This window comes from Anomaloglossus baeobatrachus, chromosome 11 (assembly GCF_048569485.1).
Source record: "Anomaloglossus baeobatrachus isolate aAnoBae1 chromosome 11, aAnoBae1.hap1, whole genome shotgun sequence".
In the NCBI taxonomy this organism is placed as follows: domain Eukaryota; kingdom Metazoa; phylum Chordata; class Amphibia; order Anura; family Aromobatidae; genus Anomaloglossus; species Anomaloglossus baeobatrachus.
In genome coordinates this window covers 188,932,352-188,947,983 of record NC_134363.1, presented here as the reverse complement: position 1 = coordinate 188,947,983, position 15,632 = coordinate 188,932,352, and the positions used below count along the sequence as shown (strand labels likewise).

The 15,632-nt window shown below is 48.1% G+C and overlaps 1 protein-coding gene across 5 annotated transcripts in view; it reads right to left on the bottom strand.

Annotated features, from left to right (window-relative positions):
• Positions 1–15,632, bottom strand: part of CRTAM (cytotoxic and regulatory T cell molecule) — a 48,189-nt gene that overhangs the window by 19,971 nt on the left and 12,586 nt on the right. For 4 of the 5 annotated variants that reach the window (XM_075327898.1, XM_075327899.1, XM_075327900.1 and 1 more), the window contains exons 2-4: positions 9,189–9,326; positions 1,748–1,900; positions 475–618 (exon numbers count right to left, since the gene is read on the bottom strand). In XM_075327898.1, coding sequence (XP_075184013.1) covers positions 475–618; positions 1,748–1,900; positions 9,189–9,326 — 435 coding nt within the window. The remainder of the gene's footprint in view (positions 1–474; positions 619–1,747; positions 1,901–9,188; positions 9,327–15,632) is intronic. The other variant, XM_075327902.1, reaches the window with a different exon arrangement.

Below are 15,632 nucleotides of genomic sequence, written 5' to 3'. Positions count from 1 at the left end.
TTGTTATGGTGGCACTGTGGATCAGATTAGTGGAGCTATGACACATTGTTATGGTGGCACCGTGGATCAGATTAGTGGAGCTATGGCACATTCTTATGGTGGCACTGTGGATCAGATTAGTGGAGCTATGACACATTGTTATGGTGGCACCGTGGATCAAATTAGTGGAGCTATGGCACATTGTTATGGGGGTACCATGGGTCAGATTAGTGGAGCTATGGCACATTGTTATGGTGGCACCATGGGTCAGATTAGTGGAGCTATGGCACATTGTTATGGGGGCACCGTGGGTCAGATTAGTGGAGCTATGGCACATTGTTATGGTGGCACCGTGGGTCAGATTAGTGGAGCTATGGCACATTGTTATGGTGGCACCGTGGGTCAGATTAGTGGAGCTATGGCACATTGTTATGGGGGCACTCTTCCTGACTCTGGGGGCTAAATCCGCACAGTGAATGATATGAAGGGTCTTACCGAGCACTTCTGTGTGGTCATGGATCAGCCAGGTGAGTTTGGGGCACGGCCGCCCGCCTGATGAAGAGCAGATGAGAAGATACTTCTCCTTCAGGCCTTTCCCAGGAATTCTGACGACTTCTAAGGAAGGTGAGGAGGGAGCAGCTGGAACATAATCAGACCCTATCAATGCTGACGGCCGGCCCATCCTGGCTATGAACAATATAAAAGGTTTCTACATCACTTGGTGTCGTAAAGAATGCTGCGCTGCGCTGGTTCCGGGTCCAGTCTTGTATTGGAGCATTCCAGCCCTGATTTCTTGCTTGAGTTTAACTGTTGCTATGAACTTTCTTTAGGCTTTCCATTGCTAGGTTACTGTTGCTATAACAATTCCCATGCTCATTTACTATTGCTATGGACAATGTCAAACCGTGCCGACAAATGAAGGAGCAAATGAGGTGGTTTTAGGCCATGTGCGCACGTTGCGCTCTGCCGTGACAAATATTCTGCAGTGTTTTGTCACTGCATGTGTGTTTCAAAACGCTGCCGAAAATCTGCGTTTTAGAAGTATGTTGAATGCGTAATGGATGCAGAATTCATGCGTTCTGGATGCTTGCTCTGCCATAGACGGAGTGGGAAAAGCATCCAAAACGCACAAAAGAAGTGACATGTTGCTTTTTTGAACGCAGCGATTCGGCCACAAATTTCAGCATCCAAATCGCTGCGTTCTAAAACACAACGTGCGCATGGAATATCCACAAGTGACATAGACTTTGCTGGGGACGCAGAACGCATGCGTTTACGCTGCAGTCCAAAGCGCTGTGTAAACGCATGCAAAACACACACGTGCGCACATGGCCTTACAAATGCCTCACTTATCAAACCAAATATTTTCCATATGTTTGCTGATAGTGAAAGGGAGGACCAGGATGGGACAGGCAGCGGCTATAGGGGGCATGTCTCCAGACGCTGGGTGTAATCCACCAGTGTAGGGGCTGGTGAAATGCCGCTGTTTGTCCTGACAGAGGAGACTTCTTCAGGTGCTTTTCCACCGCCATCATCTTACAGGAGCTTTGTCTCTAGTGTCAGTGACCACAAGATGCCATGAAGTCGAGATGTTGCTTTGTGGCTTCATTTGCAGAACTATTTTTTTTATTTGTTGTGTTTTTAAGAACGTTGTATGAAGTTTCATGTTTTGAAATAAGGTGTCACAAGTGACCTGAGCGCTGCAACATCAAGTCTGCAGCAAAGGGGGAAATATGTTATTTAGTTTCATTGTGACAGATGCACTTACCCAACACTGCGAGCCGGACGGTCCTGGTCTGCAGCGGGGAGCTGTAACACAGGCAGGAGTACACCCCCTCATCTGCCCTCGTCACATTGGACAGGCGGACGATCAGCGTATTCCCGGAGGATTCTACTAACTGGTGTCTTCTGTCTTTTAAAACTGTAACAATAAGAATAATGTGATCAGAAGCCTGAGAATAGGAGATGAAGCTTTCCCTGTCAGTCTATACTGTAGATATGATGTTCTCTGTATAAACGAAGAAAACAATGATTTAGTTTCACATCACTGTCATGTCAGAGTATACCCCCAGGGTAGGGTATGTTCACACACACAGTGCAGAGGAGATTGGGAAATTGCTCAAAGAACTTGACATGGCCACAACATGGTAAACAAACTGTATATACTTCTGCATATATATAAACGTTCTGACAGGACCAATGTAACCACTAGGCCAGTGCCTGAGGGGGCTTGTTAGAGGGGGCGGCATCTGATGAATCCAATAGTAAAAATTGTTATTATTTCTCATAACTTTCTCTTCTGTCTCCAGTGGCAAAATCAGTGTCACAAACCGTAAAACAGAAGGTAGAGATCTGCTCTGCCCGCTCTCAGCAGAGGAACGCAGGAGCTGATTGGTGCAGCAGCAGTGGATCCTTGGTCCTGCTCCACCAATCAGTACACAGCTTGTCCTGCAGTCACAGACGTCAGTGCTACAGGCCACTGAGGATTGTGATCGCATAAGGCACCACAATGTGAGTGCAGAGCTTGCACATTTCTTCATAGTGACTGATTACTCCTGCAGGGGGAAAGGACTGTCATATCCTTGGGGGGTGGAACCGGCCAGGTGAGCTTCATAGGTATGCTGCCACATAAGTGATGGGGAGCGGTGCCTATGATTGTGCCCTCGGGCTCGATCTCTATAAACGCCTTGTCTGTGGTGCAGAATGCACAGCCAGGTATTGCAGCTTCCTATCCACATTAAGTGCTGAGAAGAGGTTCTGCAGCTGCCGCGTCCTGACTAACCGCAGCGCTAATACAGACCTTCTGTTATCTGTATTGTGCTGAAACACTTCAGTTTACAGGAATGTTTCTGACTTAGAAAACCATTTCTAAAAGCCCCGCAGTATATAGCAGTATATACAGCAGTGTGTATATGGGGGTACGGCGGTGACTGTGCCATCTACCTGGTCTCTGACGTGCTTTATAAGTATGGGATCTTATATGCAGCGGAGAGAGGTTTATAAGCGCAGTTCACACGCGTTCATGAGACCCTTCCATCCGTACTGTCATCCATGTCACCCGTGTCCGTATGGCTTCTGTTTTATACATACACAGCTAATGAAAGCACAAGATCAAATTACAGTAATTGCAATGTGCCCAATACAAATACGGATGCGGTGCGGATGATGTGTATGGGATACTTCTCCCGGGAACTATAGACTTGAATAGGTGGGTTGCTCCGTTACATGGCACAGATTAGTGCATGGTAGGATTTTTTTCTTACACAAACATGGGATTATTTGTGTGAAAAAACTCTCGTCTGAACAGCCCAATTCAGTGACATCGGTCCGCGTGCCGTCCCACTAAATAATGAGCAGCACACATATATGTAATGTGGCGCCCCTGACCTGGTCAGGCACCACTGAGTACTGCACCCATGCTGGGGACAGTACAATACAGGTAATCCAGAAGGCTGACCGAGGTGTGACTACACAGGCGCATAGTGATCAGGTCTCACACATGTACCTTTGAGAGGACCCCTGGGGATCCCAGGAGGGGGAAAAGCCTTCACCTCCACTGGAATAGTGGAGGGGGCCAAAAGCCTCCATCTCCTCTCAAGGGGTGTGGTGGAGAGTCTGGTTGCTAGGTGGCGTAGGCAAGAACAGGAGAGGAGGAGCAGTGAGCCGGTTCAGTGCAGAGTCCAGGGAGCTCCGAGGAGAGCAGACCCCTACCCCTGGGGCTGTTGCAGTCTGACAGCGTCCGCGCAGTGGCTACCGACGGGGGAGAGCGGTCACCTAGGAGTGCTACCCGAAACCCATCTCCAGCTAGAGAGAGAGCACAGAGTGGGAAGTAAGGAGACTGCTAGGGAGAACCAGGCCCAAACGGGCGGCAGATCCCGGAGCGGGGATAGATCCACCTTTCCTTGCTAAACCTGCCGGTGTGGGGCCCTCAAAGCCCACACCACAACACCCAAAAGCCGCAGCCACGTAGCCACAGTTAGGGCCCACAGTTCACAGTCAAGCAGCTGGAGTGATCTGGCCCAGGCAACAAGCAAACGGCAATCGAAGGGGAGAGAGGCTTCAGCAACTTCCCTGGGTGACCCCCATAGGGACTAAAAGTCGGGGTTACCCCAAACCACTAAGGGCTAAGGAAGGCGAGTTGGTAGTCACCATCAGAAGTCAGCCTGAAGGATACCTGGTTCCAGCCTGGTTCATCCCAGCTACGCCCGGGTTACTCACCCTGCCATCTGAAGTGAGTAAAACCCCTGAAAGACATTCTGCGTGTGTGGAGTTATTCTGCGCCTTGTGGTACTACGCACCTACACAGGGCCCTGGGGCTTGCCTCACTCTCAGGAGGCTATTCCAACTAACTGCACTCACCATCAGCCCCAGGCGTCCCTCAACCTGCAGTGGCGGTCCCCACTGACCGCAATTCTGAGAGTGGTGTCACGACAAATAGAAGATTTCCTACCAGTGACAAGATCCAGCCGAGTGGAGTCCCTGAAGGTAATGCACCGACACAACACCTGTGGGGCTTCACATCTGGCGTCACGAACAGGATAAGGACTAGACCTGTCCAGACAGGTGACCATGTGCCTGGGCGGTCCGCTTGAAAAATTGGAAGCGCCGCCATATTGCCACCATGAAAAGCGCGCCGAAAAACAACAGCAGCCCGCGCTGGGAGAAGTTACCGCCCACGAAGAGGTGTGGCTACCCAGAGATCCCCTGCAGAGTTCTGACCTCGCTTGTGAAGAGAGCGGAAGCGTCCAGAGACGGCGGAACGGAAGAGAAGCCAGCAGCTTGTTGCTAGAGAAAATGGCGTCTGAATGCAGAGACCCAGAGCCAGGCTCCGCTGCCTGGTGGTGTCGGGAGCTCGCCGAGTTCTGCGATCAACTGGAGGCCAGGGTCGGAAGGCTGATCTGAGAGGGACGGACGGAGTTTCTGTGGATGACCGCGGCGGTTCAGGCCTATGAGGGGAGAACCGCGCGCCGAGTGCCAGACCGGGCGGTGACGACTCAGACCCCGATGCTGCCACCGATGGGTGAGTCCAGTGATGCCCCTGCCAGCGCGAGTGCCCCGACCCCTGCTGCCACGTCCGCGGTCCCTGAAGAGGCGTCCGGCGCGGCGACGCTGAGCCAGGCCGCAGCCACGCCAGGTGCGGCCCGCCAAGCCCAGGCCGCCGCAGCGATGCCCTGCTCGGCCCACCAAGACCCGGTCCCTGCAGCGACGCCCAGTCCGGCCCGCCGAGACCCCACCGCAGCAGCAACGCTCGTCCGCGCCGCAAGTGAGGTGCTGAACCAGGCCGCAGCCCCGCCAGGTGCGGCCCGCCAAGCTCCGATCGCCGCAGCGATGCCCTGCCCGGCCCGCCAAGACCAGGCCGCCGCCATGTCAGGCGCGGCCCGCCAAGACCAGGCCGCCGCCATATCGGGCGCGGCCCGCCAAGATAAGATTGCATCATCATTTTCCCCGGCCTGCAAGGCCAGAGCAGCCACCGCTCCCCAGTCCAAGGAGGTCCCTGCTAGGAAGCCCACGCTGGGGGAGGACCCTGCATACTGGCAGCTGAAGGCTGACATGGAGGCCAAGTTCCCACAGGAGATGGTGGATCAGTACATGCTCCCTCCGCACACCCCCAAGAGGATTCCGACAACTCCTGCAGCAACCACGCCAAAGAGTTCCCCGTCTGGGTCTGCTGAAGAAAGCCCATCCCCAGCACTGCCACCGAAGGAGTGCTCAGAAGAACTAAGGGGGAGAGGAGGCCAGGAGGCTGAGGAGCTGACCTCGGAGATACCAACAGTGGATCCATGCCCAGAGCCAGAGATGTTGCCATACTCCCGCTGGGATGAAGAAGACCTGACACCGTCTGCTGAAGAAGATTTGCCTAAAAGCCTCACCTGGGAGCTTGTAAGCTGTACCTCGCAGAATCCAGTCCGCAAGACACGGCGCCGTAGCAGAACCCAGTCTTTCCCTGCACCGCCATCCCCAGAGCAGAGAGAAGTCACGGCCCGAGACCTAGAAGAAAAACGGTTCCTGAGAAGAGCCAAAGCACAGGTCAGAGGACCCCTTTGTAGAGGAGTTGTGGAAGACTTTAACTTGAAGAGCGGATATGGCTTTATAGTGGCACCAGGTATGAAAGAGGGCATTTTTGTCAATAGACGAGACGTCAGAGCCCACTTGCCCAGAGGACATCCTGGAAGAAACCTAAGGATGGGAGACACAGTGCAATTTACCATGCATCAAGGAGAAAGAGGCTGGTATGCGCTAGATGTAGCACCATGTCCCAAAGAAGAAGAAAGGAAAGACAGCGATAAAGAAAGAAAAGACAAAGGACCTACTGACGAGACTACCACAGATGAAGAAAAAGGTCAAGGAAGCAACAGGTGCCGCAGCCCTACAGGCCCAAGCCCTGGTGAGGAGGAATCCACATAAAGTACAGAAAGAAGCATAGAAGTTACCAGTTTGAAAAAGTTTGTTTTGCAACGTTTTACAAGTTTAAGCATGTGCCCACATGAACTAATGTGAGAAACCCATGAACCTTAAGGCTATGAACTGGCTATAGCCACAAACTCTCGCAGTGTAAATAGTTACACCAGAGGGCACCACCGCCACCAGAGTCAGCCTGTTTAGGGGCTTGGCTCGTCTGCAACCAGGGAGCACGTCCGTATATAGGGCCTTGGCTCACCTGCAACCAGAGAGCATGCCTGTTTATGGGGCCTGGCTCTCCACCACAAAGAGGGTACCTGGTCAGCACCAACTGTGGAGGCCGCCTCTACATCCTGCCAGAAGAGGCTGAAGGCGCGGATCCACCAGGCCAGGTATACCCTGAAGACCACCAGACCATGAAAGCCGCCTCTACATCCTGCCAGAAGTGGCTGAAGGCGCGGCCAACGTGAAAGGGTTTTGGGTGGGTTAACGGACTTGTGGGTGGAGGGTGGTGATGTATGGTACCTGGTGCTTTTAAATGTTTTACATGTTTTAATGTTTTATGCATTTTAAAATGTTGTCTTGCAGCCCGAGGACGTGCTGGTGATAACTAAGGGGGAATGTGGCGCCCCTGACCTGGTCAGGCACCACTGAGTACTGCACCCATGCTGGGGACAGTACAATACAGGTAATCCAGAAGGCTGACCGAGGTGTGACTACACAGGCGCATAGTGATCAGGTCTCACACATGTACCTTTGAGAGGACCCCTGGGGATCCCAGGAGGGGGAAAAGCCTTCACCTCCACTGGAATAGTGGAGGGGGCCAAAAGCCTCCATCTCCTCTCAAGGGGTGTGGTAAGAGAGTCTGGTTGCTAGGTGGCGTAGGCAAGAACAGGAGAGGAGGAGCAGTGAGCCGGTTCAGTGCAGAGTCCAGGGAGCTCCGAGGAGAGCAGACCCCTACCCCTGGGGCTGTTGCAGTCTGACAGCGTCCGCGCAGTGGCTACCGACGGGGGAGAACGGTCACCTAGGAGTGCTACCCGAAACCCATCTCCAGCTAGAGAGAGAGCACAGAGTGGGAAGTAAGGAGACTGCTAGGGAGAACCAGGCCCAAACGGGCGGCAGATCCCGGAGCGGGGATAGATCCACCTTTCCTTGCTAAACCTGCCGGTGTGGGGCCCTCAAAGCCCACACCACAACACCCAAAAGCCGCAGCCACGTAGCCACAGTTAGGGCCCACAGTTCACAGGAGGCAAGCAGCTGGAGTGATCTGGCCCAGGCAACAAGCAAACGGCAATCGAAGGGGAGAGAGGCTTCAGCAACTTCCCTGGGTGACCCCCATAGGGACTAAAAGTCGGGGTTACCCCAAACCACTAAGGGCTAAGGAAGGCGAGTTGGTAGTCACCATCAGAAGTCAGCCTGAAGGATACCTGGTTCCAGCCTGGTTCATCCCAGCTACGCCCGGGTTACTCACCCTGCCATCTGAAGTGAGTAAAACCCCTGAAAGACATTCTGCGTGTGTGGAGTTATTCTGCGCCTTGTGGTACTACGCACCTACACAGGGCCCTGGGGCTTGCCTCACTCTCAGGAGGCTATTCCAACTAACTGCACTCACCATCAGCCCCAGGCGTCCCTCAACCTGCAGTGGCGGTCCCCACTGACCGCAATTCTGAGAGTGGCGTCACGACAAATAGAAGATTTCCTACCAGTGACAAGATCCAGCCGAGTGGAGTCCCTGAAGGTAATGCACCGACACAACACCTGTGGGGCTTCACAGTAATAATACGCTCACCTGAACCAGGCCAAAAGTGACAAGGAAGGCACAATTAGGGTCGAGTTCAGACAGATAACTATAGAGGCGTGCTATCAATATATACTGTATGCAAAAATACGTATGTACTAGCTGCAGATTTCTGGACTTACCCTTCTCTACTTCCTTTCAATGACTTATATTAAAGTCTATCTCTTTATTCATATACATTAAAAATTCCTCAAGCCAAGACAAACAAACAACAATACTTATAAAGTGAAAGTTTAAGAAGGTGTCTAAATCACTTTACTTAAGACAGTTGAGAGGTGGAAGGTAGAGGAAATACAATACTCTTAGGATAAGCATTAATGCTAGAGGGGGACAAATGGAAATATAATCATGTCCTTACTCTTACCCTCACAAGGACGTCCCCTGCCTATCAATGGAGTGCATCCTTACTTGACCGATGCCCCCATTCCTCGGCGGCTCGCCCTTGTGTATCCCTTCTCTATCCCTCTCAAACAATAATCAAAAAAGTGAAAGAGAAACCAGCTAGATCTCTGGCACCTGGTTCATATGATACATACACATTTACAATATTTCCCAGTATAAGCTATCCCTCAATCGTCTCACTCCTGCCTGGCAATGGAGTACACCCTTATATTTGCGGTGCCCCCATTCCTCGGCGGCTGGCCCTATAAAAAGCCCTATAGTCCTGGTTATTAGCCACCAGGAAATAGTCAATAGAGATCTTTTTTTTCTCAATATTTACAACAATAAGGCTTTGCACTTATCTGGAAATTCTGAGGTGCCTGGAGAATATTCAAATTTTCATATCATGAATTCCTTAAGGTCTGATCTCATCTCAACGCGTTTCACTCCATATGAATGACCAACGGAGCTCATCAGGAGATTTTTCCTCTTTCAAAATGGCATAATAGCCTTTACTTTAGATGTTATGGTCTCCAGGGATCAGAGCGGTGTGACACTAAGTAGGTATTTTCTAACACAACACTAAGATTGTATACCCGAAAAAAAGAAATTTCTGAGAGTTTTTACTTACCCTTCTCCCCATTAAAGTAACTGGTGTAGCCCCTCGGAGTCACCCACTGTATGTCTGCGCCATTGCTCCTCGGAAACGCACATCTCAGGGTGACGGCTTTTCCTTCCTCCACAGACAGACGCGAAGTGTGAAATTCCGCTGTAAGAAATGTGGTCATGAATCCCCCCACATTGTACACAGAATGTGCTGCACATCAACACCACGCACAGGTCTCAAAAAGTGGCGATGAATACATGTCTGCAAAGCAGGGACCTCATTAAGGTGAATTTCATACATTGTAGGAGATATCAGAAAACAATACATCACTGATTGTGTAAAAAAAACCTTGGAAACTGTGACATCACTGACTGCAGAGAAGCCAATAACTAATGACATCACTGACTGCAGAGAAGCCAATAACTAGTGACATCACTGACTGCAGAGAAGACAATAACTAGTGACATCACTGACTGCAGAGAAGCCAATAACTAATGACATCACTGACTGCAGAGAAGCCAATAACTAGTGACATCACTGACTGCAGAGAAGCCAATAACTAGTGACATCACTGACTGCAGAGAAGCCAATAACTAATGACATCACTGACTGCAGAGAAGCCAATAACTAATGACATCACTGACTGCAGAGAAGCCAATAACTAGTGACATCACTGACTGCAGATAAGCCAATAACTAATGACATCACTGACTGCAGAGAAGCCAATAACTAATGACATCACTGACTGCAGAGAAGCCAATAACTAGTGACATCACTGACTGCAGAGAAGCCAATAACTAGTGACATCACTGACTGCAGAGAAGCCAATAACTAGTGACATCACTGACTGCAGAGAATCCAATAACTAATGACATCACTGACTGCAGAGAAGACAATAACTAGTGACATCACTGACTGCAGAGAAGACAATAACTAGTGACATCACTGACTGCAGAGAAGCCAATAACTAATGACATCACTGACTGCAGAGAAGCCAAAAACTAGTGACATCACTGACTGCAGAGAAGCCAATAACTAGTGACATCACTGACTGCAGAGAAGCCAATAACTAATGACATCACTGACTGCAGAGAAGCCAATAACTAGTGACATCACTGACTGCAGAGAAGCCAATAACTAATGACATCACTGACTGCAGAGAAGCCAATAACTAATGACATCACTGACTGCAGAGAAGCCAATAACTAGTGACATCACTGACTGCAGAGAAGCCTATAACTAGTGACATCACTGACTGCAGAGAAGCCAATAACTAATGACATCACTGACTGCAGAGAAGCCAATAACTAATGACATCACTGACTGCAGAGAAGACAATAACTAGTGACATCACTGACTGCAGAGAAGCCAATAACTAATGACATCACTGACTGCAGAGAAGCCAATAACTAGTGACATCACTGACTGCAGAGAAGCCAATAACTAGTGACATCACTGACTGCAGAGAAGCCAATAACTAATGACATCACTGACTGCAGAGAAGCCAATAACTAGTGACATCACTGACTGCAGAGAAGCCAATAACTAATGACATCACTGACTGCAGAGAAGCCAATAACTAGTGACATCACTGACTGCAGAGAAGCCAATAACTAGTGACATCACTGACTGCAGAGAAGCCAATAACTAATGACATCATCTACTGCAGAGAAGCCAATAACTAGTGACATCACTGACTGCAGAGAAGCCAATAACTAGTGACATCACTGACTGCAGAGAAGCCAATAACTAATGACATCACTGACTGCAGAGAAGCCAATAACTAATGACATCACTGACTGCAGAGAAGACAATAACTAGTGACATCACTGACTGCAGAGAAGCCAATAACTAGTGACATCACTGACTGCAGAGAAGCCAATAACTAGTGACATCACTGACTGCAGAGAAGCCAATAACTAATGACATCACTGACTGCAGAGAAGCCAATAACTAGTGACATCACTGACTGCAGAGAAGCCAATAACTAGTGACATCACTGACTGCAGAGAAGACAATAACTAGTGACATCACTGACTGCAGAGAAGCCAATAACTAGTGACATCACTGACTGCAGAGAAGCCAATAACTAGTGACATCACTGACTGCAGAGAAGCCAATAACTAATGACATCACTGACTGCAGAGAAGACAATAACTAGTGACATCACTGACTGCAGAGAAGCCAATAACTAGTGACATCACTGACTGCAGAGAAGCCAATAACTAATGACATCACTGACTGCAGAGAAGCCAATAACTAGTGACATCACTGACTGCAGAGAAGCCAATAACTAATGACATCACTGACTGCAGAGAAGACAATAGCTAGTGACATCACTGACTGCAGAGAAGCCAATAACTAATGACATCACTGACTGCAGAGAAGCCAATAACTAGTGACATCACTGACTGCAGAGAAGCCACTAACTAGTGACATCACTGACTGCAGAGAAGCCAATAACTAATGACATCACTGACTGCAGAGAAGCCAATAACTAATGACATCACTGACTGCAGAGAAGCCAATAACTAGTGACATCACTGACTGCAGAGAAGCCAATAACTAGTGACATCACTGACTGCAGAGAAGCCAATAACTAATGACATCACTGACTGCAGAGAAGCCAATAACTAATGACATCACTGACTGCAGAGAAGCCAATAACTAGTGACATCACTGACTGCAGAGAAGCCAATAACTAATGACATCACTGACTGCAGAGAAGCCAATAACTAGTGACATCACTGACTGCAGAGAAGCCAATAACTAGTGACATCACTGACTGCAGAGAAGCCAATAACTAGTGACATCACTGACTGCAGAGAAGCCTATAACTAGTGACATCACTGACTGCAGAGAAGCCAATAACTAGTGACATCACTGACTGCAGAGAAGCCTATAACTAGTGACATCACTGACTGCAGAGAAGCCAATAACTAGTGACATCACTGACTGCAGAGAAGCCAATAACTAGTGACATCACTGACTGCAGAGAAGCCAATAACTAATGACATCACTGACTGCAGAGAAGCCAATAACTAGTGACATCACTGACTGCAGAGAAGCCAATAACTAGTGACATCACTGACTGCAGAGAAGCCAATAACTAATGACATCACTGACTGCAGAGAAGCCAATAACTAGTGACATCACTGACTGCAGAGAAGCCAATAACTAGTGACATCACTGACTGCAGAGAAGCCAATAACTAATGACATCACTGACTGCAGAGAAGCCAATAACTAGTGACATCACTGACTGCAGAGAAGCCAATAACTAATGACATCACTGACTACAGAGAAGCCAATAACTAGTGACATCACTGACTGCAGAGAAGCCAATAACTAATGACATCACTGACTGCAGAGAAGCCAATAACTAATGACATCACTGACTGCAGAGAAGCCAATAACTAGTGACATCACTGACTGCAGAGAAGCCAATAACTAGTGACATCACTGACTGCAGAGAAGCCAATAACTAGTGACATCACTGACTGCAGAGAAGCCAATAACTAATGACATCACTGACTGCAGAGAAGACAATAGCTAGTGACATCACTGACTGCAGAGAAGCCAATAACTAATGACATCACTGACTGCAGAGAAGCTAATAACTAGTGACATCACTGACTGCAGAGAAGCCAATAACTAGTGACATCACTGACTGCAGAGAAGACAATAACTAGTGACATCACTGACTGCAGAGAAGACAATAACTAATGACATCACTGACTGCAGAGAAGCCAATAACTAATGACATCACTGACTGCAGAGAAGCCAATAACTAGTGACATCACTGACTGCAGAGAAGCCAATAACTAGTGACATCACTGACTGCAGAGAAGCCAATAACTAGTGACATCACTGACTGCAGAGAAGACAATAACTAGTGACATCACTGACTGCAGAGAAGACAATAACTAGTGACATCACTGACTGCAGAGAAGCCAATAACTAGTGACATCACTGACTGCAGAGAAGCCAATAACTAGTGACATCACTGACTGCAGAGAAGCCAATAACTAGTGACATCACTGACTGCAGAGAAGCCAATAACTAATGACATCACTGACTGCAGAGAAGCCAATAACTAATGACATCACTGACTGCAGAGAAGCCAATAACTAATGACATCACTGACTGCAGAGAAGCCAATAACTAATGACATCACTGACTGCAGAGAAGCCAATAACTAATGACATCACTGACTGCAGAGAAGCCAATAACTAATGACATCACTGACTGCAGAGAAGCCAATAACTAATGACATCACTGACTGCAGAGAAGCCAATAACTAGTGACATCACTGACTGCAGAGAAGACAATAACTAGTGACATCACTGACTGCAGAGAAGCCAATAACTAGTGACATCACTGACTGCAGAGAAGCCAATAACTAGTGACATCACTGACTGCAGAGAAGCCAATAACTAATGACATCACTGACTGCAGAAAAGACAATAACTAGTGACATCACTGACTGCAGAGAAGCCAATAACTAGTGACATCACTGACTGCAGAGAAGCCAATAACTAATGACATCACTGACTGCAGAGAAGCCAATAACTAGTGACATCACTGACTGCAGAGAAGCCAATACCTAATGACATCACTGACTGCAGAGAAGACAATAGCTAGTGACATCACTGACTGCAGAGAAGCCAATAACTAATGACATCACTGACTGCAGAGAAGCCAATAACTAGTGACATCACTGACTGCAGAGAAGCCAATAACTAATGACATCACTGACTGCAGAGAAGCCAATAACTAGTGACATCACTGACTGCAGAGAAGCCAATAACTAATGACATCACTGACTGCAGAGAAGCCAATAACTAATGACATCACTGACTGCAGAGAAGCCAATAACTAGTGACATCACTGACTGCAGAGAAGCCAATAACTAGTGACATCACTGACTGCAGAGAAGCCAATAACTAATGACATCACTGACTGCAGAGAAGCCAATAACTAGTGACATCACTGACTGCAGAGAAGCCAATAACTAATGACATCACTGACTACAGAGAAGCCAATAACTAGTGACATCACTGACTGCAGAGAAGCCAATAACTAGTGACATCACTGACTGCAGAGAAGCCAATAACTAGTGACATCACTGACTGCAGAGAAGCCAATAACTAGTGACATCACTGACTGCAGAGAAGCCAATAACTAATGACATCACTGACTGCAGAGAAGCCAATAACTAGTGACATCACTGACTGCAGAGAAGCCAATAACTAATGACATCACTGACTGCAGAGAAGCCAATAACTAGTGACATCACTGACTGCAGAGAAGCCAATAACTAGTGACATCACTGACTGCAGAGAAGACAATAACTAGTGACATCACTGACTGCAGAGAAGCCAATAACTAATGACATCACTGACTGGAGAGAAGACAATAGCTAGTGACATCACTGACTGCAGAGAAGCCAATAACTAATGACATCACTGACTGCAGAGAAGCCAATAACTAGTGACATCACTGACTGCAGAGAAGCCAATAACTAGTGACATCACTGACTGCAGAGAAGACAATAACTAGTGACATCACTGACTGCAGAGAAGACAATAACTAATGACATCACTGACTGCAGAGAAGCCAATAACTAATGACATCACTGACTGCAGAGAAGCCAATAACTAATGACATCACTGACTGCAGAGAAGCCAATAACTAGTGACATCACTGACTGCAGAGAAGCCAATAACTAGTGACATCACTGACTGCAGAGAAGCCAATAACTAATGACATCACTGACTGCAGAGAAGCCAATAACTAGTGACATCACTGACTGCAGAGAAGCCAATAACTAGTGACATCACTGACTGCAGAGAAGCCAATAACTAGTGACATCACTGACTGCAGAGAAGACAATAACTAGTGACATCACTGACTGCAGAGAAGACAATAACTAGTGACATCACTGACTGCAGAGAAGCCAATAACTAGTGACATCACTGACTGCAGAGAAGTAAATAACTAGTGACATCACTGACTGCAGAGAAGCCAATAACTAGTGACATCACTGACTGCAGAGAAGCCAATAACTAATGACATCACTGACTGCAGAGAAGCCAATAACTAGTGACATCACTGACTGCAGAGAAGCCAATAACTAGTGACATCACTGACTGCAGAGAAGCCTATAACTAGTGACATCACTGACTGCAGAGAAGCCAATAACTAGTGACATCACTGACTGCAGAGAAGCCAATAACTAATGACATCACTGACTGCAGAGAAGCCAATAACTAATGACATCACTGACTGCAGAGAAGCCAATAACTAGTGACATCACTGACTGCAGAGAAGCCAATAACTAGTGACATCACTGACTGCAGAGAAGCCAATAACTAGTGACATCACTGACTGCAGAGAAGCCAATAACTAGTGACATCACTGACTGCAGAGAAGCCAATAACTAATGACATCACTGACTGCAAAGAAG